General features: G+C 41.1%; 2 protein-coding genes across 7 annotated transcripts in view; both read left to right on the top strand.

The window, feature by feature from the left end:
• ZBED1 (zinc finger BED-type containing 1) overlaps positions 1 to 9,205 on the top strand; it is a 50,290-nt gene extending 41,085 nt beyond the window's left edge. For 3 of the 5 annotated variants that reach the window (XM_027891381.1, XM_027891379.1, XM_027891380.1), the window contains one exon: positions 3,560 to 9,205. In XM_027891381.1, the coding sequence (XP_027747182.1) occupies positions 3,611 to 5,698 (2,088 nt within the window). In that variant the 5' untranslated portion in view covers positions 3,560 to 3,610 and the 3' untranslated portion in view covers positions 5,699 to 9,205. Of the gene's footprint in view, positions 1 to 2,922; positions 3,459 to 3,559 lie in introns of those variants that run through there. The other 2 variants (XM_027891378.1, XM_027891377.1) reach the window with 2 other exon arrangements.
• Positions 1 to 24,911, top strand: part of DHRSX (dehydrogenase/reductase X-linked) — a 206,842-nt gene that overhangs the window by 44,783 nt on the left and 137,148 nt on the right. The window lies entirely within an intron of this gene.

Below are 24,911 nucleotides of genomic sequence, written 5' to 3'. Positions count from 1 at the left end.
TCTTTTAATTTTAATTGATGTATTGAAGGCTTTTACTTTATATGAATAAACCATAATGAGAGACCAAGCACTTCCTGATCAAAGCTGTGTGAGTTCAAGGTTGTAAATCATCTAGACGTGGATGATGACGAGAAATGACCAGGTAGGACAGATTGATGGCAAGCAAAAATAAAGTTGCATCTAGCAGTTAAGCCCTCTCCCCCATGCATGCACCTGAGAGAGTTATTAAGCTAGTTTCAGAAGTGAGGAAACTATGTGTTGTTTCTGTGCCGACTGAGGCAAGGGTTGTGGACAGCGATACCTGTGGCGCAGGTAGACAGGGTGCCATCCCTGTGCATGCACAAGGGGGCAGAGGTAAGGTGGAAGGGTGGCTGCACACCCTTTTTCCTCACATCTCCGTGCTTGTTTTCACAATCCAAGAAAGTCTCGCATGGGTATTGAACCAATTTTCTTCAACACTGGGGAAACTGAGTCCTGCCTGATGCATGGGTAGCGTCACTGCCCTCTGTGACGTGAGTTGTCTCTCATGTTTCAGCATTCTGGCTCAAGGCCTGACCTGGAGAGGGAAGTCACGGATTTGTGTTAGGAGAATGAGAGGGCTCTGAGAAGTGTGAGGAGGCAGCACAGCCTGCCCCAGGGACAGCAGGGATGAGGTGCTGGGGCCAGGAAATCTGGACTCTTCCTCCTTCTCCTTCTGTCACAGATGAATGTGCTGCAAAGCCAAGAGAGGATCCTCTCTGCAGGCTCTTAGAAACCTCAGCCCCAGTACTGGCTGGTGGTGTTAATCAGCTGCATGGAGGAAGTGAGGGAAACAGCAGCTTCTCGGAAGGTGTGCTCTGTTTCATGTGGGTGGGAATCAAGGGAGAAAGGAAGAGGCAGGTTTGTAGCCTGGAGGCTTCTGTGTGCACAAGGTTTTTCAGCAAACCATAGTGGGACTTTATTTTTTTACCATGGAAATTTCAGCAAGCTAAAAGAGTGCATTTCCATCAACTCTTCTTGTAGCAAGCTGAGGCACTTCCCAAAGGCAGCAAGGTGCTTCATTTTCAGTGGATTTCCTTCAACCAGGTACTGGTGTCTTCAACTTGCCTCAGAGTTAAAGCTGCTGCTGTTCTTGCCAAGACTAGGCTTGGAACACTCTCACTGAAAGAGGAAAGGTTTAACTCTTCTTTTAGAAAGGTGAGAGGTGTGGGGTTTTTGGTTTGTGTTCATAATGGCAGTTTTACTATATAATACTTTAGGAGAGGCAGGGATGATTAGCAGTTTATATTTGAGCTATTATGACAGCTGAAGTGTGGCTTACAGCATTATAATAAAGGCTGTGTTATGCTGGCATATCCTTAGCTGTGGCAATGCTCCTCTGTGTCACTGTCACCAAGTGCCAGATACATCTTAAAACAATGGCAAAGCTGTAACCTACATAAGAATGTAATAGAGTGGGGTGAGTCTGTAACACTCACATACTCTAGAATAACTTCTGCTTTATCCATCTTTGATGAACTTTTTATGATCCAAGGTGCGTCATAATAAGTTTAGATATTAAAGACACATCAACTTTTTTATTACAGTGCCTTCCTTCTTGCTCTCAGGAAATACCAGATAACTGCAGAGGAAACTGTAAGATTTAGTGAAATGCCACAAGCTACTATGCTTCCTTGAGACCACCCTGTCATGGATTGAAATGGAGAGATCTAAAAGCAATAATAATATATATTGATATGTCTTGTCAATGCACAATCTGATGCCGAGGCAGGGTTACATCATTACACATTGCACCACTTTGTCTTTCAAAATCATCACTTTTTGTGGGATTGCATACCTTAGTGCTGTTGATATGCACGTCTTTGGAATTAGGCAGCATTACCATGTTGAATCAATAGTTTATCCTGGCAACTTAAAGGCACTGAATGAATCACAGTAGAAGGCATGCTAGTAGGCAAAACATTGCCCCTCCTTCAGGAAAAAAAACCCAAATGTCTACACCCAGAAGTAAATCTTCAGAACAAATCCAATAAAATGCTTGCCCTGCATCTCTCATTCTGCTTCTAAACCAACAGTTGTGTTTAGATAAATATGTTTAGTCTTGGTTAGCCTGTCCTTGGTTTTTCATTCATGACATTCAGAAAATGTTTCTAAATACCGGCTATAGTTCAGAGAGAAAACTGTGTTTTCTAGAGAATGTTCATCAACAGAGAAGCTTGCACAAATACACTTATTTTCATTTATAATCCCTTACAGCAGCATGAAAAAGTCAGATTGTTTCTTCCTGCCCCAGTCAGCCACTCTTACCACCTGAGGATTTCTTGGCTTGGGTGCAGGTATGGCTCCCGAGGAGCAGAGAAGGAACAATGCCATTGCTTTCAGTCCGATGCTTATGATATTCTTTTCCAGTTCTCTTCCTCTGGATTTTTGTGGAGGAGGTTGTATCCTGAAAGCTTCCTTCTCCTTCCCAGTCCTGGCCAAGGGCCTGGAAAACACCTTGTTACTGTCACGGTGGTGTGGAAGAAATGGAGAAGCGTCAGGGTACAGTCATGCTGTGCTGTGACTTGGCTTTTTGGTGTAGTGAAACCAGCTCCAGCTGCTGGCCCTGTGCACAGAGACACTGTAGGCCTCAAGCAGTACTTGCATGTGACTGTTTGCACAAGAACCATTTTCCTGTGCAGATACTGAGGTACAGATTGCCAGGTCTTGCCTTATCACTACACTCATCTCTAGAGTGTCACCCCCTCCTGACTTCTCTAGCCTTTTGAAGAAAATGCAGCAAAATTATTTTCCAGCTGATGTGGATAATAACATTTATTAGTGCTTCCTTGTCTGCTTTTCCTGTAATTATAATGCACTGTTATTCCAGGAACCATGATTGCGAACTAGTAGTTCAGGAGATGGCCTTGATTTCAGAAAGAGAAGGGACAGGAAAGGTGTCAAGACATATACTGTTGATCTGCATGTAGGTTCAAGCTCTTTTCACTTTTATTTCAGTCAGAAAACATTTTTACATTTCAGAGGAGCAGATTAATGCTATAATTTGCATCACAGATTTTTATTATTTTTCTCTTTTTTTTTAAAGCAAAAGCTGGAACAGACAAAACTTCTTTCACAATAAACAAGAGAACTTCTGCTCTTTCAGTATCAGGTTTCAATTGAACTAAATGTTAACAGGAAAGTTCAGTAATTCTTAGGCAAGAGGATGTTGGTCTAACCCTAATTTAAGAGGCAGGAAAATTCTATAGCAGATGACCAGTTTATGTGACAGTAATGTATCAACTCTGTGGTGGTGGTTACACTTTCTCTACCCAGAATGATGTAATTCCAGAAACAAGATTTACGCAGATCTTGTAGCTCAGTTTCACAGCAGAATGTGATATATTGAAACTCTCTTTAATTTTTGACATTCTGTTGGGCTTCTTGTAGGTCACACTTCCTGCAAATCTCATCTTGAAATTTGCAAATGTAATAGTAAGGTAGGTTTCTTGATACGTTCGCAGAAACGCTGATTTCACATAGTTGAGCGTGGTCAAACTTGTGCTTTCTCATTGTATCTTTATCTTGCTGCCTTTATCAGGTACTCATTAATGAGTGAAGGATCAAAAGGTGGGACCGTGGCCAAGAAGCAATGGAGAATAAAAGTTTAGAAGGTTCCCCATCAGACCTAAAGTTAGTGGCTCACCCAAGAGCAAAGAGTAAAGTGTGGAAGTACTTTGGGTTTGATACCAATGCAGAAGGATGCATATTACAGTGGAAGAAGATCTACTGCCGTATTTGCATGGCACAAATTGCCTATTCAGGAAACACGTCCAACCTTTCCTACCACCTTGAGAAAAATCACCCTGACGAATTCTGTGAGTTTGTGAAAAGTAACACTGAGCAAATGAGGGAAGCCTTTGCCACAGCGTTTTCGAAAATCAAGCCCGAGTCATCGCAGCAGGTGGTTCAAGATAGCCTCATCATGAAGACCTACCAGAACTACGAAAACAAAAAACATCAGGAACTGACATCTGCAGTCATCAGCTTAATTTGCGAGGGCATGTATCCGGCCTCCATTGTTGATGAACCCACCTTCAAGGCCCTCCTGAGAACAGCAGACCCCAGGTATGAACTTCCGAGCCGGAAGTACTTCTGTACAAAAGCTATTCCCGAAAAGTACAGTGCTATTAGAGAGATTGTGCTGAAAGAACTCACTGAGGTTCTGTGGTGTGGCATATCCACGGACATGTGGAGGAGCGAAAACCAGAACAGGTCGTACGTAACGGTTGCAGTTCACTTTCTCAGCAGCAGTGCTGCCAACTGCCTGGCTGTGAACTCGCGGTGTTTAAAAACGTTTGAAGTGCCAGAGGATAATACTGCAGAGACTATTACACGAGTCCTTTATGAAACGTTCATTGAGTGGGGGATCAATACAAAAGTCTTTGGTGCTACAACAGATTACAGTAAAGACATTGTGAAAGCTTGCTCTCTCCTAGATATTCCCGTACAGATGCCTTGTTTGGGGCACACTTTTAACACAGGAATACAACAAGCTTTTCAGCTGCCCAAACTTTGCAACCTTCTTGCCAGGTGCCGAAAACTGGTGGAGTATTTTCAGCAGTCCACGGTCGCAATGTACATGCTGAGCGAGAAGCAGAAGCAGCAGAATATTCTCCACTGCATGCTGGTAAGCGACCGTGTTTCCTGGTGGGGAAGCACTCTCGCTATGCTGCAGCGCCTCAAGGAGCAGCAGTTTGTCATTGCGGCTGTTCTCGTGGAGGACAGCAACAACCACCACCTCATGCTGGAATCCAGCGAGTGGAATACAATCGAAGGGCTGGTGGAGCTGCTGCAGCCTTTCAAGCAGGTTGCAGAGATGATGTCCGCTTCAAAGTACCCAACAATAAGTATGGTGAAGCCTCTTCTCCACATGCTTCTGAATACTACCCTGAACATCAAAGAGAATGATTTGAAAGAAATCAGCATGGCAAAGGAGGTGATTGCTAAAGAGTTGTCAACCACCTACCAGCACACACCTGAGATAGACATGTTTCTCAATGTTGCAACTTTCTTGGATCCCCGCTACAAAAAACTGCCTTTTCTTTCAGCCTTTGAGAGGCAGCAGGTGGAAAACAGAGTGGTGGAAGAAGCAAAAAGCCTGCTGGAGAAAGTAAAAGAAAATAGCTTTAGGACTGAAGAGAAATTCTTCACTGTTACAGAAGAACCTCCTATGAAAAAAATCATCATCTCTTCCACTCCTCCTCCTACCAGTGTCATCAACAACATGCTTGCAGAGATCTTCTGCCAGACAGGAGGCGTCGAAGACCAGGAGGAGTGGCATGCTCAAATCGTGGAGGAGTTGAGCAACTTCAAGTCACAAAAGGTCCTCGGTTTGAATGAAGACCCACTGAAGTGGTGGTCTGACAGACTAGCGCTGTTTCCAGTTTTACCAAAGGTTCTTCAAAAATACTGGTGTATTCTGGCCACAAGGGTCTTCCCTGAACGCCTTTTTGGTTCTTCTGCTAATGTTGTGAGTGCAAAGAGAAACCGGTTAGCCCCGGCTCATGTGGATGAGCAGATCTTTTTGTACGAAAACAGTCGGAATGGGTCCGAGGCAGAACCAGAGGATGAAGATGAAGGAGAGTGGGGTTTGGAGCAGGAACAGATTTTTAATTTAAATGACTCGGTAAACATTAACAACAATTTCTTTAATATTCGAGACAGTGGGTTTGTTTAACAGGACTGCAGCGGTACATTTAATAACAAAGAAAAAAGTATTTGTCTTAAGTTACCAAAAATACTTCTGTTTTATGCTATGATGCTGTAAATATTGAACAGTTGTAACAAACTTGATTTAGCTTCCATTGTCTGTGTTTTTCCTGCTGTCTTAAAACATGAATGACTTGTGATTAAACAGCACTGAAATGAGTGAGGAAATAAATTCTGCAAAGACCATGATTTCTGACTGTGGCCCAGATTTTGGAAAGCACTTACCCATGTGCTTCCTTTCCACTTGCTTCGGTGGGAATCAAACACATGCTTATTTGCTTTCTAACGTAAAAATATTTTCCTGAATTAGTACCCTGAGCAAGGGAGTTTTCAAGATTTATGCCTCCATTTGTAAATCCTGTGTGACTCAGGATGCTAGCTTTAAATTTTGGATTTTAAACATTTTTAAAATCTGTAAATCTGAGCAGTGACTATTTTTAGAGTATATTGATGCTATGGAATGAAAAAAGATCTTGAGCCTGATTTTTCACTACCTCATGTCTTAGGCCTGGTCTATGCTACAAAAGTTCAGCTGGTATAATTCTGTTGATTAAGGGACTGATCTGTTATTATTTTAACTGATACTGTGCTGGCATAGGCTGTAGTGTAGATGCATTTATACTGGGATAATTTATTTTCCTTTCCAGTGTGGTGTAAATGTTATAAACACTTCTAAACTGGTATTGATGTGTCCACATTAGATCAGTTTTACCATTTAAGAACAGCAGCTAAATGGCAAAACTGTGGGGGTTTTTTGTTCGTTTTGTGTCTAAGCAAGCCCTGATTGTAGTCTCTTTTGCTTTTATGAAGTGTGGGGCAGTGCTGTGTTACCTGTGCCTCCTGCAGATGCTGTGGCTGATGCCTATGGTGAGAAGCAGGCAAGGCATCAGGCAACGGAGGGATGGAGGGAGGAAGGAAAAGAGAGGGCAGGGAGATGTCTAGAGACCACCTGTCTAACAGTTTGTCTGTGTTACAAAATCGTTAACCTCTTAATTTAATGGGGACTTTGCCCAGGGTAGCTGGAAAATTTTGTTGGCAAGAAAAGCAAAATAAAAAGCTTTAATATTATGTAAATATATTTAAAAGAAGGGGACCCCTCTGTTTCCTCACATGTATTTAGTGAGTCCTTAAAATTGTTTCTTACTCCGTTAGCACTTAAAACCATTTTTTTCTCCTGTCTCTTTTGATTCAGTTTGTAGAGTGGACTTTAGTCCTGTCCAGTCTGATGTTTGAGTACTTTTTCTGATTAGCTGTGTATTGTAATTGCTGACTTTGTGTCTCTGAGCATCAGTATTTTAAGCCCTTTTGGGAACTTGGCAAACAAGAAAAAAGAAAGGAAACCAGCCTGAAATCCCACATCTCTTATGAAATACTGCAGGTCATAAACAAAATTAGAGTTCACGCTAGACACAGAGTAGGATACATCCAGCTTTTTTCTCTGAGGTGCAGTGGAGGACTCCTGGTATTTTCCATTTACAGTCAAGGTTTGCTTGGGGTTTTATTTCTGTTACTGATGTCTCACCTTTCCTCACCTCAGTGTTAGTCTACAACTATGTTGAGCACAATCTTTCTGGAGAGAAGTCTGTTGAAGACTGTCTGTTACTGTTCTGGAGGAAGAAAGTTAAATATTTTTAAATCATGGTGGCAGCCATGGATGTTTGGTTGAAAAAAGGCCACAGGCAGCAGGAACACACAAAAATGAGAATGGCAATGGAATTGAATATATTGCCAAACTCTCTAGGTTTAATAGTTCTTGGAAGCTTGAGGCCTCTGTGTTCTTTTTAGGTGCTGGGCAGGTGAGTGGGTAGGAAGAGCAGAGGTTAGATTGAAGGAACAGTGAAGTAATAGCAAACTACATGGCATGTTTAAGCCCAGAAAAAATGCATTTAGCAGGTGGTGTGGCTGAAAACTGATTTGCACTTGTACAAAGTACATGCACTGTGCATCCTGTTGAATATTGCTGCTCTCCACGTCCACTGAAGAGGTGCATGTGATTGCCCAAGGTGCAAAACGCAGGCTTTGCCTAAACTCCCACAGGTATGTAGGCCTCTCTGTGAGGGCAACAAAATCAAATTACAGAAGGGAGTGAGATACCTGAGCTCCTGTGACACCCCAGCAGCCTGCCAGGAAGACCTCTTGGTTTTTATGTCCACTGAGAACCAGCTGCTCTTGCTTGCTTCACCTCCACTGCTACCACCACTGCTAGCCCTCAAGCTGCTGCGCAAATGCTAGTGCGAGGTGTGTGGATCCTTCCTTACGTGAGCATAACGCGAAGCCATGCCCTCCCAGCCAAGGCAGAGCCCAGGACAACACCCCACTGGTCTGCACTTGGCCTACCCCTCTTGGCAGCGTTGTTTCCTCCTAGGGCTAAACGTATACAGTGACGCTTACGAGCAGTTTTACTGAGATCAGTGCAATGCACTACTCTCTTCCTTCCAGCTTCTTTTTTATTTTTTGGTATCCAAAATAAAATTGTAGTCAGTTCAATTGATGTGTCTCAGCATTCTTTTAAAAAAAGGAGAAGGAAAAAAAAAAAAAAAGAGAAAGAACAAAACCATTGTTAGTCCTACCCATTGTCTGTGAGATTTTTATTTAATGTTCTAAGCCTGGAATATTGTTAAATAAATGAGAAAAATAAGTTAGTTACTAGATTATTTGTCTTATGTGTGTTCATATCTGCAGCACTTTATGACTTTGAACTCTACCGCAACAGGGGAAAGTTATATTCTAAGGATTTGAAGCTATGCATTTATTTTCTTTTTGATCTTGTAAGTTATTTTTTAAAAATGCTGTACAAATCTTTTGGATTAAAAAAAAAATGAGGATGAAAAATGTTGGAAGTTTAGATGGTTTCTCTCGCTTAAATATGTGTGGTGTTTTTTCATTTATCAACATAATTTTCTGATGTTTATTTGGGTGGAGAACCAAAATTGAAATACTGCTACCACTGGAGTGAAACCCTGGTGTTACTGCCAAGGGTGGGCCCAGAACACATTTCCAAACTGCTATTAAGTCAGCTTTATGTTTGTGTTTCTTGACAGCTACTTTGAATCCACAGCCTAATGTTTCCTTTTCTCTTTGGTACAGCTGACACATCTTTTTGGAGGGGCAATAGAGGAACAAACTTCAGCTTTTCAGTGCTTTCATGCTGGAAAAGTGAATTTTTGGACAGGCTCTCAAAGTTGGTACTTAAAAGAAGAGGAATTGCCTTTTGTCACCAACTAAGTATTGCCAATTCAGGATTAAAATTCATTGGGCATAGGTGAGGTGTCTTGGGGTAGCAGCGTAACTAAAGGGAGTTTTGTGAGTCTGACCAACCTTTGCACACATTTTACTTCTCTCTGCCATCAAAGATTATGGGAAGAAGAAAAGAAAAACCTGAATCAAACAAGTTGAAAAGGTGAATTTTTACAGCAAACCATGTCTGAGATACTTTGGTTTAAAAGAGGGCAATAAAGTTCTGTATTATTTATGGAAAGGGTGTATTATTTTAAGATTCTGTTGCAGCAGTGTATTAGATTAATTTGAAGGTTTTCTTTAATTTGTGTCAGGGTGTCCAATTAGCTTTACAGGAGAATTTTTTATACAGGCAGGAATATTAAAAGCAAAAGAAACACAAATTGTTTATTTGTAATATTTTATAGGCCTTCTGAAAACTTAAGAAGTGACATGCAGTTCTTGATTTTGTCCTTTTTGTTTGACAGCTTAAAAAGAAGGGGCTGCCTGGGGAGGTCTTTTCTGAAAGTGGGGAAGTGTATAGGTTCAAGCACAGAAGTAGTGTATTTTACATATTCCATGACAACTGGATAAAGGAAACTTTATTCTGGAGAAATTGTATTTTAGTCTCCTGGCCACAAAAGTTTTGTGGATTTTTACTTTTTTTTTTTTTTTTTTCTAGGACAAGACTGTGGTCTGTCATACTGTATCTCCTCCAAATTAATATTTTGCTAAATTCAAGACATTTTTTATTTTTAGTGGATGCAGGGAAATTACCGAAATTGGTTTTGCTTTTTCAGTAGTATTATTTGGTGCACTGCAGAGAACTTAAAAGATACAGCATAATTTTATATCTACCTTAAGAGCACACCAGTAAAGCATGTCTAATGACTTGATACTGTTTAAACTAGAATTTCAAAACATCCCTACAGTTGCTGTTCTTAGTGCTATCATTTTACATACAAAACCATTTCCTTTAAATTGAACAATAAAAATCAATTAAATAGATTCTTACTGCTTTTGCAGTCATTTTCAGTGCCCTTGCAGTTGGGTTAAAATGCCACAAGAGAATTGACTTTAGTATTAAAAAAAGCTGGGGTAAAAAAAAATAAACCCCTGTCTTTTGGCTTACCTTGTGTTTTAAAAACTAGTGATAAAATTGGATTTATATCTTTTTAAAAATTCAGAGGCTGTTGTAGCAGCTATTTCCAAATGAGAGTCTCTTAGAACTCTGACATGTTAAAATATTAAGACTTTTGAGCATTTATATTGACATTTTCACACTGAGTGGTATTATAGATTTCCCTTGCTGCCAAAAGAAAAGGTTAGTGTTCACAGAAGTGATGCTGCCGTCTGCAGTGCTTTGAAATGCTGATCAGGTGTATGTTTTTCTCAGAGATGTTGAGAAGGCTATTACCTGCTGCACACTGTGCTGGTTTCCTTGCATCACACTTATTATTTAGTTCCAGTGACTTGAGTTTTCCAAATCCTCTGTCCTGTCTCCTCTCCCTGGCCCTGTGTGGGCAGAGTGCCAGGTGGGAACAGCAGGGAGGAGAAGCCCAACTCCCTGGTGTTTCTTCTCTGACAGAGAGACTGTTCTTTGAGAGTGGATAAACTCAGTTTAAAATTAGTTTAAACTAAGTCCTTATTTCAGTCCGCTGAGGCTACAGCACCTGTTCCATGGTGTGAAAAGGCAGAGTCAGTGATTCCTCTTTCCACAGTGATGTACACTTGGACACACTGCTCAGTTGGACCAAAATTGCCTATGTAAGCGGGAAGATGCTGGGGAATTGAGCTCAGCACAGCTAGGAAACTGTTCTCAGAGTCAGAAACATAATGACCAATAGAATAGAATAAGCAGTAGTAGAATAAGGTTATTTTTAAAAAGATGGTTTCTTTCATTACATACCATTTTGTGTCTATTCATTCTCCCCATATACTTGCAGCTAGGAATGAGAAAATTGTCTTTTATTTCTCCAATGGATACTGCCTTGCTTTTAAATTTGAGACATTTCGTGTCTCTGTTTATCACTCTGTCTTTATAGACACTGCTGTTGAAAGGGTTTCATTCTCCCTTTTTTTCATTTTGGTTTTTTTTGTGTGCTTTTTTTTCTCATGAGTCATCAGTGAAGCTCACAGTGATAGGAATTTGCAGTCATAGCAAGGAAAATGTCAAGTCAGCATCAGGAAAGCTCATGCCAGAAACATCCCATCCCATGTCATAAATGCTGTTCTCCAAGGGAAACCATCATCTTTTCAAAAACAACCTTGTGATGAGTGTGTGAATCTTCATCTTCTCAAATATGGCTTTCTGATGTGTGTGTGAGAGAGAGAAAAATAAAGTGGTTTTGCGAACAATGCATAGTTCTGGTTTATGGGTGGTCGTGCAGTTTGGTGTGAGTTTGTGCTCTAGGACGCACTCAGTAGTTTGACACCAAATTGTAGTTTCTTGATCACACAGCAGAACTTACACGAACAGATGGAATTTAACAACAGTTAGATGTGAAAAATGCAATTGTTTTATTGATGGGAACAGGTAAGAAGTGGGTCTGTCTAGGGAAAACACTGAATTTTTACCAGGACCTTCCAATTCCTGTCTGAAATGCTGATAACACTAAAAAATACTAAATCACTAACTTTCTTGTAATCTGACATTTTAGAACTCTGTAAAACACCTTTTGGTGTTTCCATGCTGCTGTCAGTGAGCTCTGTTATCTTCAAAACCCTGCACTTCCAAATTGCCAGTGAAGAGTTTTCAGCAATAACATTGGAGAAGAAGGGAGATGCAAGCTCTTACTGTGATCTTTCCTCTAGCGTATGTGAGCTTGGGCTTAGGGGGCTTTTTCTGAATGATATTTTGACACATTCATCTGCTGTAGATAAATATGCCCGTGCAATTGCCACTGATCATAAATCTGGTGGGTTCCAAGGGAATGAGTGCTGTGGTGAGAAAGTCAGCCTTGTGGATGAGTGGAGCCTTCCATGTGCAGCATGTGTCTCTTCTAGTCCCTAATTCTAAGCCCCACTTTATTTCCTGGTTAGGGAGTAAGTCCATTGGTGCTGGTCTTTGCTGTGTTCTTTGCTGTGTAGCTCTTGGATTCAAAGTGTAAGATTAGGAGAATGTGACCTGTATGCTTTCAAGCCATGGTGAAAGCAGGCAGAAGTTTATTTGTGCTGTACACGATTTGCCGAATGGTTTGCATGAGCTGTGGGTTGAGGACGATTTGAAGTTTACCCCGTGATGTTGTTAATGCGGGACTGGCAGTGATGCTAGGAGATTTCTGCGTGCCTGGTCAGAGAAATGAAGTGAGAAAATCGCAGCCTTGTGCATGGTGTCTCTGAAGGTATGATGCAATTCCCAGGTGAACTTAAAGCACTCCCATAAACTAGTTCTGCTGTAGTCTTTCGAACAGATTAACCACCTTGTTCATTCCCTGCACATGCCACCCCACCTCCTCTTCATCGATGTTCACAAAGATTTCACAGTTCTTTTTGGAGATATAAACTCAGAGATAATACATTACACTATTTGTCAGTTGTCAAGACCACTGCATATGCTTTTTGTGCCTTTTTTGGCAATGCATATTAGAGCTGATGGAAGATAAAATTCTTCTTTCACCCAGAGACAGCTCTTCCTGCAGTGAGGCGATCAGCTCAGTCTGCAGATTTGGTCTCTTGGCTGCACTTCTGCCCTTTCTCTAGGCTGTTTAGGAAAGTTGCTGTGCTTTGCAGAGAGAAAAACGGATTCCTCCACAGTGTTTTCCCTATGTTTTTGTGTTGCTGGGGCTGCTTTCTGGTCTGCACATGTCTGAAGGAAGGGGATGGGCCAGGTCTTTTCCCCTGATGCTGCTACTTCCTGGGCTGGTTGGCCACCCTGAGAAGAAAACTGCACAGAAGGTGACACTACTGGGTGAAAAGTTTGCAAACACTTAGACTACAAAATGATTCATTCATTTTATATTTATCTTTAGGCTAAGATTAAAACAATGCAACACATGGCCTAAAATGGAGCCTGCAGACCCTCTGCACTAACTCCTTAAATTAGCTGTCCAAATATAGATTTAGGGACTTAATCTCTAAAAGTGATCCATTTTGCATGCTCTGCCTTCAGAACCACTAGAAATGCTGGCATCACGAGTGTGTCTCTTTAAATATCTTTAAATAGTAGTATTTTGAGGTGGGCTGTGTATGTGATGCTTTTTTAAATGCAAACCACAACTTTGTGGTTTCTATATATCCATTTTGTCTTCCATTGTGCTTCAAAGGTTAGTATCTGTAGAATCATTCCGTCTAAAATGAGTTAAGACTTGACCTCCCAAATATAGGTGGGCTTCAAAAGTAGGAGGAGTATTTTCCCACACAACTCATAAGCTGAAGGTCTAAATTATTCTGTTGTTGAAGGAGGCAATTGCAACTGCATTCTACCAAAATATGGGAGAATGTGAAGTGTAAATAATTGCATTTTTAGGTGAAATTCTGAGTAAAAGGCTTAAATGTAAACATTTTCTGCCATTATCTGCATCGTAGCAAGGTGGAAATGGACCCATGGTGTTCCAGTGAGTGTGCAAGTGAAGGAAAAGCCTTCTTTTGTTTAGTCATTATTCTGCTTGTGAGGATGTTTCAGTTTAGATGATTTAGTTGCAACAAGCATAAAATCAAGAGTATCAGCAGATGTGAATGAGTATTTCTATTGCTTGGTCCTTCCTCCTTTGACAAACAGGAACTTGTTCTCCCTGTTTAATGTAGAACAGGAAAGAAGGCAAGTGGGTGTCCAGTATTATAGCTGGAAGGTTAGGTGTTTGCTTTGTGCTCATGCAGCATTGATGAATTTCAGAGCCTGATGATGGATTGTGTTTGTGCAGGTAAGGCATTTGGGTCTAAAGACAGGCAGGTGATATCTTTGCAAAGGATACGTGGTCTTTCTTTTCTTTCAAGTTCAGTACTATGCCAGTAAGTGTGATACTTAACCCCAAGCATTAGCTGGCTGTGCAAATAGGAGCCTCTGCAGTCACTCAGTGTCCTGTGGTTTTGGGGCTGTTTGGAGTAAGATTTTCTTGTTTAGGTCATAGAGCAACCTCTGTTATCATTAACATCTCTTGCTAATGATGAGATGCTGCAACTCAAGAAAATGAGCTGGAAAATGTAATTGTTCCTTTACACCGTAAAAAGGGTTGTTTAACCAAATTCCACTCAGCCACACTTCAGCTGAAGGCACTGGAGGTTGTAGAAACTCAACTAAGGAACATAAGAGCTTTACTGACAGGGCAGTTGGGTGGATGAGAGTCTGGAGTCACACAGGGCCTGGTTCAGCCCCATGGAGGCTGCCTGTGTGGGACAAGTTGCGCAACCAGCTTGTTTGGTTTATATGCGAGCGCTGAAGCAGCCTTGTAATGTTTTGCAAGGCCAGAAGACAGGAGGAAGAATCCATGGACCCCATGATGTTATTTTTAGAGATGTTTTTGTAGTACATAAGTAATATGTCAGTTTGCTTAGACCATGCAGATACGGCCCCACCACAAATGCTTTACCTGGGGCTCCCCTGTGCAGTGCTGGAGCAGTGCTGAAGTTCCGTGTACCCTGACATGTAATTCTTGATTCAACTCAGTCATGTTAAAGTTTTTAATGCGTTGAACAAATGTGTTCTTAGGAAATATTTTGGTATCTGGGTCACTAAGATTATGTACCTTGCCTTACAGACAGGGCAAGGTTCGAGATTTGCGCACTTATGGAGTAAAAATGTACACACATGCAGTCCCCTCTTGGTGTTTTCAGAAACTGTTGCTTGCCAGTTTCAAGCTTCCCATCCTTAAGTTTCTAAATTATAGATGTCATTACAAACAGAGTGATTTTGGTTTGTGGCTTTATCATATTGTATCAATTACTGCATTAAATTACTGCAGATGTGGTGGAATATAGCAAGGTTCAAATGGGCATATTGACAGCAAGGAAAAAAATGTTTGACAGCTACAATTCCTGAAGCAAATAACCATAAAAAACAGTGAAGTTTTGCTTCATATCAGGATTGCTTTCAAGAAAAATGAAACTGAAATAGTTTTGCAATAAAACGATGGCATTTGTTTTCTCCTCACTGTATTTGTGCTCTGCTAAGAGGCATCTGATACTTCACAGAAAATTCATTGGGCAAGAAAACTACATCCCCCATCCTACCCAAAACACCCTCTGAGTTGTGTAAAGCTGAGTAACAGTGCTTGGCTCTGATACACTTCTGCTTTTTGTAGTGTGCCTGTTTTCTGCCAGAGTATGCTTTCTGGGACATGGTCATTTGGCCATCTGAAGGAGTGCCTGACCATGATTGCTAATATTGCTCAATATTTTACATTAGCCTGCAGAGAAAAAACCAAAAAAACGTGGACCTAAAAAAAAATGCACTGAACTTGTTTCTGATGGAGGGTCTTGAGGGAACAGTAAAAACTTTTTTTTTTTTTTCTTGTTGGCACACTGGTAATATAGTTGATGTAACTAAACACCCTTTCGGCTCTATGAGGAAATAGTCCCTTGATAAACTTTGCACTGAGTTAGCTACCCTCTGTGACATGAGCTTCACCAGCATGAGAAAACGTGGTCACACCAAAGGAAAGCAAAGCTTGATCACCTCCTGACCTTGCATCTCACACTGGGTTTCTCATGTGTACAAACCAGGAACTGAAGTTAATGAGCCTTATGAGTGTTCAGTGAGTTTGAGATGAAGTTTTTAACCTGCTATGCTACAGGCAAGGGTTTGATTGCCACCTCCAGCTGCCCAGGTGTGGTGTGCTGCATCAAGAGGGGGTGATGCTCTGTGTTAGACATTTGTACCAAAATAGTTGATATTAGGGCCCATAGGTTGTGTTCTTTACAAAGCCAGCCCTGAAATTATTATCTGTTCTAGAAAGGTTATTTTTAAAACAGAAATACGTAGTTCTGTATAACAGTATTTTACAAACATGTCAACGTGTCCCAGCTAAGGAAATTACAGATGATTTGGCATCAGACCTCATTCTTTAAAATAAGTTCAGTGGTACCATTGCAAATGGCTTATAAAGGCTGCAACAGTCTATGTATTACACAGAATGAAAGGACTTAGCAAACAAAACATTACTGGCACTACACTTTCTGCAAACCAGGACTGACACAGTGAAGAGATGACCTTGTAATTTTTTTACTGAATGTATCCCAGTGAACAGAGTGCCTGCAGAGAAGTAAGTGCTGGCTTTCTGGCAGTTGGATATAACCTCTATAACTGGAAATGGAACATTTGTGCTATGAAATGCTTCTTACAGCTAATATACAAGGACTTCTTGGACATATTTTTCGAAAATAACATCTTGTTAATGAATAAAGTCATCCAGTTGAATACAGATATCATCTAATATGCCTGCTGGAGTGCTTTCATGCTAATTAATACCACCATCTATATGCCAGTTTTACTTGTGCATTCCTAACTGGAGTCGCTGCATTGCATGGTGTATGATTTTAACATTAAATAGTCTGCTGAAAATTAGTAGGAAAAAGGTCAAGAAATGCAAAATCCATGTTCTCTCGATGATACTGTACTGCCTAATTATAAGATACAGATATTTAAAGAGCAACTAATTTGCGTCAGGAGCAAGTTTCGAGAGCTGCAGATGCTGCCATTAGTAGTGACTAGTAGGGGCCAGCAGAGTTCTTTGCATTTGGTTGTAGACACATCTTCTTCCTGTAGTTTCTCATGGGTTCTTTTTTGCAGTCAGTCTGTTAAAGTCACTATGTGTAATCATCCAGTGCTCCAAGGCGGACAGAGTTATTTGAAGATACAAGGAAGAGGGTGTAAAACAATAAAATAGGTGGGCAGCATTGAGGCCTGGATTTTGCCTTGAATATCACCCAGTTAGGGCTATTCTTCGGTGGCGTATTATCTTTCTTGTTTATGCACTAATATAATGACCTTTATTGGGATTTTTACTGTTAAGCATATCTTCTATCCATCTCTTTCTCTTCCATTTTTAGAGTGATTTTTTTTATCAATGCTTGCTCATTATTACTAGTCATAAAGTATTCTAGTGAAGCAAGCACAAGTGAAAACCATGATTACCCCCACCCCCAGTCTTCTAATCCAATTATTAGAGTATTAATTTTCTTCCCTAAAAGAAGAAAAGACATATACATACCCACATAAGTATACAGAAAATGAGTGTAATTTAGCAATGAGGCCCACTCTTTTTCAGTTCAGATTCTTCCAAGCTGCTGCTCTCGGCTGTAAAGGACAAAGTTGTCTTTACAAGTGAGGTCTGGCTGACAGGTGGCATGAGGGCTGTGGCAACAGGGACTAAGGCCGGGAGAGCCACCATGGCGGCTCAGTGGGCGGCGTGTGGCAGGTGTGGCTGTTCTGCTGGCAGCCTCTCTTCAGCCATGATCTATTCCTTGCAAGTGCGTTGGGATCTGTGTCAAAATGGCTTTGCAGCGTGCTCCTCTTGCTTGGCCGGTCGCAGTTTGGAGGGGGAGATACTGAGACCTCTTTTTCCTTCCCGTTCCCTGATGTGCGCAACTGCAAAAGGGCAGGGTAAACAGAGGGCTGGCAAGGTGCCCGTGCTCCCTAGAGAAACGTCACTGCCATCACAGGAGTGTGGGTGGTATGAGCCTGGTGACTTATTCTGGATGTCCCTCTCTGTATTGACAGCACTCCTATCTGCCTCGGATTCGACTGCAACTATTGTTTTTTACCTTGAACACTTGTTTTCTCCAGGGTAAACCTGCGTGGGGCTGGCTGTGCTGGTGTACTGCCACGCTGGGCAAAGCACTCCCCTGCAAAGGTGCCACATAGATTAGCAGGGGAGCACCTACTGAACAGTTTATTCAGTAAAACAATGTTTTCTGTTTCCCTAGGCAAAAACAGGGAATCCTGGTAACTGTGTCTGGAGTAGAGTGTGGGCTTTTGCCGGTACAGCAGAGCTGGTCACACACTGCATGACGACATAGACACGGTTGGCTAGATGTCCTCGTGCACCTTGGGAGGGAGGTAGAACTATGGCCAAAATGAAGGTGGTGTAACCCTCAGCACTGCTGGATTTTCTGTATGGAAAGTTGCAAAGCTTCAAATGCAATAACAAAAGAAATGCTGATGTAAGGGCTGCAGTAGCTGCTGGTGCAGCTTACAGAGTTGGGAGGGGCTCACTTTTCTCTCCCTGCAAGAAGCTGTGCACCTTTTGCCTTCTGCATCACCAAGATTTTTATTTTTTTTTTTTTTGAGAAGTCCTAACTGATGGCAAAGCCCCACTGGAGGACCGAGTTTGAGTGGGCTGGCAGTTTACGCCATGTGTTATGGGGTGCTGATGGAGATGTAAAGCTGGAGTTCTTCAAATCATCTAAAAGTCAGTGCACAGTGGAAGGCATGTGTTGGAAATTCCTTGTATATTCAAGTAAAAAGCCCTAGAGAGAGAACTATTAGAAAGAGAAGAGAGCTGCCAAACAAGCCAGTGCAAGCTTTTGGGCTTTTATTCCTCGAGCTCTTTTTTTCTCTCCCCTTGATATGTTTAAATTGCTAAATTCCTTTACGCTTTTCAAAAAGAAAGCTTCATTCAAATGATTTAAATGATTTAGCATCCAACAGAAATTGAATATAAGCGTAACTTTTTGCTGTTTAACATGAGGTGTAATAAAAGTACAGTAATAAAAGTCAACGGATGTCTGTGGACTTAGAATCATAGATTTGTTTAGATTGGAAAGGACCTCTGAGATCATCAGGTCCAACCCCAGCACCACCATGTTCACCACTAAACCACATTCCCAAGTGCCATATCCACATGTTTTTTGAACACTTCCAGGAATGGTGATTCCACCACTTTTCTGGGCATCCTATTCCAATGCTTGACCACCATTTCAGTGAAGAAATTGTTCCTAATATCTAATCTAGACCTCCCCTGGCACAACGTGAGGCCATTTCCTCTGGTCCTGTCACTGGTTACCTGGCTAGGAAAGGTCCATCTTTTGAGAGATGGCTCCAGGTATATCAGCTTTCCTAGAAGTTTATTATCAGCTTGGCATGATGAAAATGAGACTATAAAGTCTGTTACAATAAACAAAATTTTGGGATTTTTTTTGTTGTTGTTTTTTCCTCAACAATGAGAAAGGAATTGTGCCTTGAAAGAATATTTCACATCAAATTGGCTGTTGCAGAGCCATATTTGAGGTAAATCATCTGGTCAACAAAAAAGCAACAAAAAGCAGTTGTGAAGCCTGTCTTTGCTAGCACTGATGCCTGAAAAGTGCTGATAGTTCTGGGTGATGTCCTGAGAAGGACTGACAGGGTGCACTATGATTTATCAGCCTGTTTGAACACCTGGTAGAAGAGTGAAGTTGTAACATGGGTGTGCAGAAGGGCAGTGTAGTCCCTGCAGCTGTCACCTCCCTTTTTTGCAAGCAGGATGGTTGGAAGGTGCTGGTCAACAAAGATGCATGTTTCTGTGTGAATGGAGCTAATCTCTTATAATTTTGGCAAGCTATTAATAGAAGATAATTAAACGTAGGAATGAAAATAGGATGTTTGTGTCATACTCCTGGAGCATTATCAATAGTGGGACTTGTGAGCAGTTGTGCATTTCTTCAGAGAAGTGTGTAATGCTCTCTAATTGAAATATAAATAGCAGCTAATGACACTGTGGAATGATGGCCTCTTAAATGGAGACATCATCATCATGGCTAGGCTATACTGTAAGAGCTTTTAATTTGTGTGGTAACTGCATATTAAAAATCTTACATAATTCTGATGAAGAGCAATTATAGAGCATGAACAGTAGCTACTCTTTTAAGTTAACCAATTTCCTGAGTCTCATGAATCTGCATTAGATTAATGGCCTATGAAATTTCATTCAAAAATAAGTTTTTACCTGAAGAATAAAACCATGTAATTAAAAAAAAAAAACCTTTCAAAACAGTTAGCTGTCTCTACTGCAAAGCAGTTACTTTCCTGTGAAAACTTTGTTGCAAATTTTATGAGGAACAAGAAAGATGAAAATTGAAAGAAAATCTGTGAGTATGAGATCGCTTCAGCAAGTGCTAAGAAGGAGAAGCTTAAAAAGAAATCAGTCTTTTCCTAAGAAAGAACTGTCGTGAGAAAATTAGGAAATTATATATAGTACAGTCAAGACCTTTCTCTAGCCACACATTTATACTCTGTTGAAACCCCTGACCTACTTGTGTTATCCAAGAAGAGCAAAATGAATAAAATTCCATATTTGGAAAACAAATGTTGTGTCTGTCTTGCAGACAAAACATGTGCATGCCCTCTGTACTTTCTCATTCCAAGTTAGAACTGATTTTTAAGTAATTCTGTGCACAAAATCCAGCTCTGTCCAGAGGCTCAGGGGGCTTCAGTGCAGCTCCTGTCTTTAAAAAAATACAAACTAAAAAAACCCACAGAGTTATATTCCATCACGAATTTTTGCTGCCGGCGGCTGGTTGGTGGCCGTGGGAGGTGGAATGTGGCAGTGGAGGGTTAAGCAGCCCAGGGGCCTGTGCAGCTGGGGTGTGAAGCTCAGGTATCGCTCCGCACAGGGCAGCACCTTCTATAGGGCTGTGCAGCCTTGTGAGTGTCTGCCTTGTTTCTATGCTGTTCCATCGGGCCCCTTCCTTGAGGCTGCTGCTTTGGGCCACGTACTCAGAGGTAGATGGGCACCTATATGAGTGATAATCTGTGGACAGCTTTTACCACTGTCCAGACTCTTCACCAGGTGCAGGCAAGCTGAAGAAATAAAATTGCTAACCAGAGGCTGGTTTGAATGATGTGGAAGAGAGGAAGAGGAAGGGATGTTGAGACTATTTTGCATGTTTTTATTAAGCCAGTAGCATCTGAGGTTAATCTCACATTAATGTGGACGCTGTAATGACTTCTGATCATTAGTCACTTCAAAAAATTTTAATAACATGGAAATGTCCTTTTTAACATTTTGTATTTTAATTAATTGCAGGTATCTCAGGGAAACTTTTAGTACTGATTGGTTTATGTGCTATGTTTCCTGTTAACTAGATTTTTCCCAATAATCTCTAATCACCTTGTACCTCTCTTCCTGATTCTAATTACCAAAGCTTTGTATATGATAACGAGCACTTCAGTTTACAAGTGATTGCACAGTTTTCTGAAGTGAACTTCTCCAGAATTTTTCAATTACCTTTTAAGTTTTGTATACTAACTCGTGATTTTTGCTTACTTATTTACATCTGGTGGAAGTACTGTCACGCTGAAGCCACGGGAATCAAAGGGGACTGTTTGAGTGGCAGCAGAGCATTTTGTTGTCTGGAAGAGGCAGATCTGAATGTGACCTTCAGCTGAATGCTCTTAAGCTTGATTGCAATATGGAAATTACATTCTCTGTCTTTGTGAAGAGAGAAGATGCAGTTTAAACTACTCTTAATGATCTTACCAACATTCTTTCTTCACCCCCTCACTCCCATTCCTGGAATCTAATATAGTAAGGGAATATTTAAAGAATTGACTTTCCCAATGTATGGGTTGCCCAGCTCTGTCTCTCCATCTGCACTGTGAGCAAGATGGAATGATTAATTCAATCTTTTAATAGCATGTGGCCAGAATAAGAGGTGTTGGAATTCACAAGCAGTAAAAGTAGAAGCTCTAAAGACGATATTGAGGGTTGCGATACAATATATCCTGTATTGTCTAGGAATATGATGATAGTGAGAATACTGTCTTGAAAATAAAAAATAAAATATTTGGTCTTTTGAAAAGTATAGATCACAGTCCAAAGTATACATTGTTTTCTGTTGTCTTTTTAATTCCTCTGGTGAGATGCTAAATAGCAGGTAGCAGTATTTCGGTTTTGGTTTGGATTTCCAGTTTGATCATAAGTAGAGCAGTCTTTCCAGTTTGACAAGTTTGATCTCTTTGAAGCAAAGAGATCACTTTGCTTCAGCTTCTGTGCATGAAACTTCCCATGAATCATGGATTCATCAAATCTTTTAGGTTGGAAAATTCCAATAGTTAAGCCAGCAGTGCCAAGTCTACCTGTCATGATTTAGGAATGGTACTCCCCAATTTAGTGCTCCCACAGAGACTCTCCAAACCATGCTACTGCTCACTTGCTCCCCTCTCTCCCCTCCCCGTTGTGGTTGGATGGAGAGAACTGGAGGCCAAAAGGGTAAAGAGCATGGATTGGTATAAGACCAATTTACTGGAAACAGCAATGACATAAGAAAATTAATAGTAACATCAACACTAATGACAGAGGATACAAGAAATGTTATTTCTCACTGCAGAAACTCTTGACTGCAGACAATACCTGACATCTGCCTCCAGCTCCACCCTGGCACTCCTCAGCCATGCTTACTTGACCAGAAGGAAACCCTTCTTGTCAGAAGAGATTCTCTTCTGCCCCAGCGATGATGTTAGGTGGTATAGAATAACCTCCATGTCCTAAACATACCCCCTCCTGGCTACTGCAAAAATTATCCCTGTCCTGCCTGGAACCAGGACACCACCACCAAACTATGTCACTAAGTGCCACATCTACACATCTTTTTAAAAGCTCCAGGGATGGTGACTCAACTACTTCCCTGGATGGCCTGTTCCAATGCAAGACAACCCTTTCAGGGAGGATATTTTTCCTAGTACCCAATCTAAACCTCCTCTGGCACAACTTAAGGCCATTTTCATTCATCTTGTCACTTGTTACCTGTGAAAAAAGACCAACCTCCACCTTACTATAACCTCCTTTCAGGTAGTTGTAGAGAATGATAAGGTCTCTCCTGAGGCTCTTTTTCACCAGGCTAAGCAACCCCAGCTCCCTCAGCCGCTCCTCATGAGACTTGTGCTTCAGACCCTTCACCAGCTTCATTGTCTTTCTTTGGACACTCTTCAGCACCTCAATGTCTTTTTTATAGTGAAGGGCCCAGAACTGAACACAGGACTTGAGGTGCGGCCTTACCAGTGCTGAGCACAGGAGGACAAATACTGCCCTGATCCTGCTGGCCACACTATTTCTGATACAGGCCAGGATGCCATTGGCCTTCTTGGCCATCTGGGTACACTACTGGCTCATGTTCAGCCGCTGTTGACCGGCACCAGCTACTCTTCCCCCTCTTGTATGGGGTTGTTGTGACCCAAGTGTAGAACCTTGTTGAAACTCATAGCATTAGTCTTGGTCCATCAATCCAGCCTGTCCAGATCCCTCTGTAGAGCTTTCCACTTCTCCAGCAGATTAACACTCCCACCCAACTTGGTGTCATCTGCAAACTGACTGAGGGTACACTCGATCCCCTTGTCCCCTTAGTTTTTTTTCATGAGCTCTCGTTGTTAGGAAAGAACCACCAATTAAAGTCTTCTGAAACGAGGTTTTTGCATTGTAGTCAGTTATGACATTTACTTAGCCCATAATAAAGTAACAGAGACATCACTCTTTGCTGATTCATAGTGTTCATAGTGATTCATATTTTCTTCAGCATTTCAAACTCGCTGCCATCACCCTGTTTTTTCGTCACAACTATAATCCAAATGCTATTTTTTCATAGTCAGACATTAAACTTTAAAACCTTTGGAATTCTGTGCCACATTTTGTACAGATAACTGTCAAGATTTTTTGAGATAACTGCAATGTGGTCTTTCCAAGGGAAGACCTTTTCTGAAATTACTCGCATTTTGTTTTATATTTATGGCATCTTACAAAATGATCAGTGGATTTCTGAACATGATATGGAGAAATAGTACATTTACTGTGGTCTTCAGTGGGAGGTAAAAGTGCCTTTAAATGGCAAATGTTTGTTGAAAATGAAACTTTCTGCTCTTAGATAGGGAGTTACACTGGGAAGGCTTTTGTATGCTTGGTGTGTGACTGAGAGCAAGGACTTGAAATGGTTTCTTACCTCCTGAGGGATGGAAAGCACTCTCAGATGGAGCTACATCTACTTGTTAGCTGTATGTGAAATCTTGGAGCCTGGGCAATTTTTGGTTACTGGTAGAGAGTGAAAAAAAAGTTCTAATGTCTCTAACTTCTGCAGGATGGGAAAATGAATTCTGCAGGTACTAGACTATGCAGAGCTATTTCCATTACACCTATTTAAATCTCCTGGGATAAGCTCCTCTTTTTCATCTCTTATTTCACAACAGGAAAAAAAGTATAATTACATGATGACATGACTTGAAGAGCATTGGGAAGTTTTACATAAAATGACATTGCCCAAGGTATTGCACAGTTACATTTGCCCAGAGGGAGGGAGTATGGAAGTAAGTATGAGTAAATCTGTTCAAAAGATAACCAGATGCTTTTTCTTGATTTAAAGATACACCTGTATATAACTTCTCTCTCTTTACTGTGACTGGAGTGAAAGAGAAGAAAGTCAAAGAGTAAGATTTAATAGGTAAATATATAAAAGGAATGAAAGATAAGCAGGCAGAGAATACATGGCAAATGGAAATATGTCCTTCTTTATTCTTGTGATAGTATTTTCCCATGTAAGAAATGATATGGGTAAATGGATCCTTTAAATATATGCATATGTAGTGGTGATTACTTTCTTCTTGAAGCTAGTGTTGAGTTTCTTCTCCTGATACGTTTGACAAGTCCAGTAATTTTTCATATGCAGGCTGTGTCTGTCCAGTATGCTGGAAGGAGTTAGTGGGATCTCTTCAAATTATTGCAACAGTAGTTCTGCCCTTATTTTACAAACCCCTGTGTTAGATTTTTGTGAAGATTTTTATGAGCAAAGCTGGGACTGCACACATATTGATTGCCGTGGCTGAGCTGAATTAGTGCTGTGCCTTGTCTGCACATGGTGGTGTCCCCTGCACTTCTCCTGTCCAGCTTCATGGCAGCAAGGCCCTCCCTTCCTAGGGAAGGCAATGTTTCATGACCTCATTTGAGTCCCTAGTCTGTCCCCAAGACAAAATGATTGCTCAGCAATATATGCCATATGTGGTGTGATGCCAGTGGGTAGTCTGGTGCCAGATATTCTTGCACAAGTTTGTCAATATGTACTATCAG

The sequence above is a fragment of the Empidonax traillii genome, unplaced genomic scaffold (assembly GCF_003031625.1).
Source record: "Empidonax traillii isolate 1590-97213 ecotype Southwest subspecies unplaced genomic scaffold, ASM303162v1 scaffold320:size708019, whole genome shotgun sequence".
Lineage (NCBI taxonomy): Eukaryota > Metazoa > Chordata > Aves > Passeriformes > Tyrannidae > Empidonax > Empidonax traillii.
This window is presented reverse-complemented; position numbering and strand designations above follow the sequence as displayed.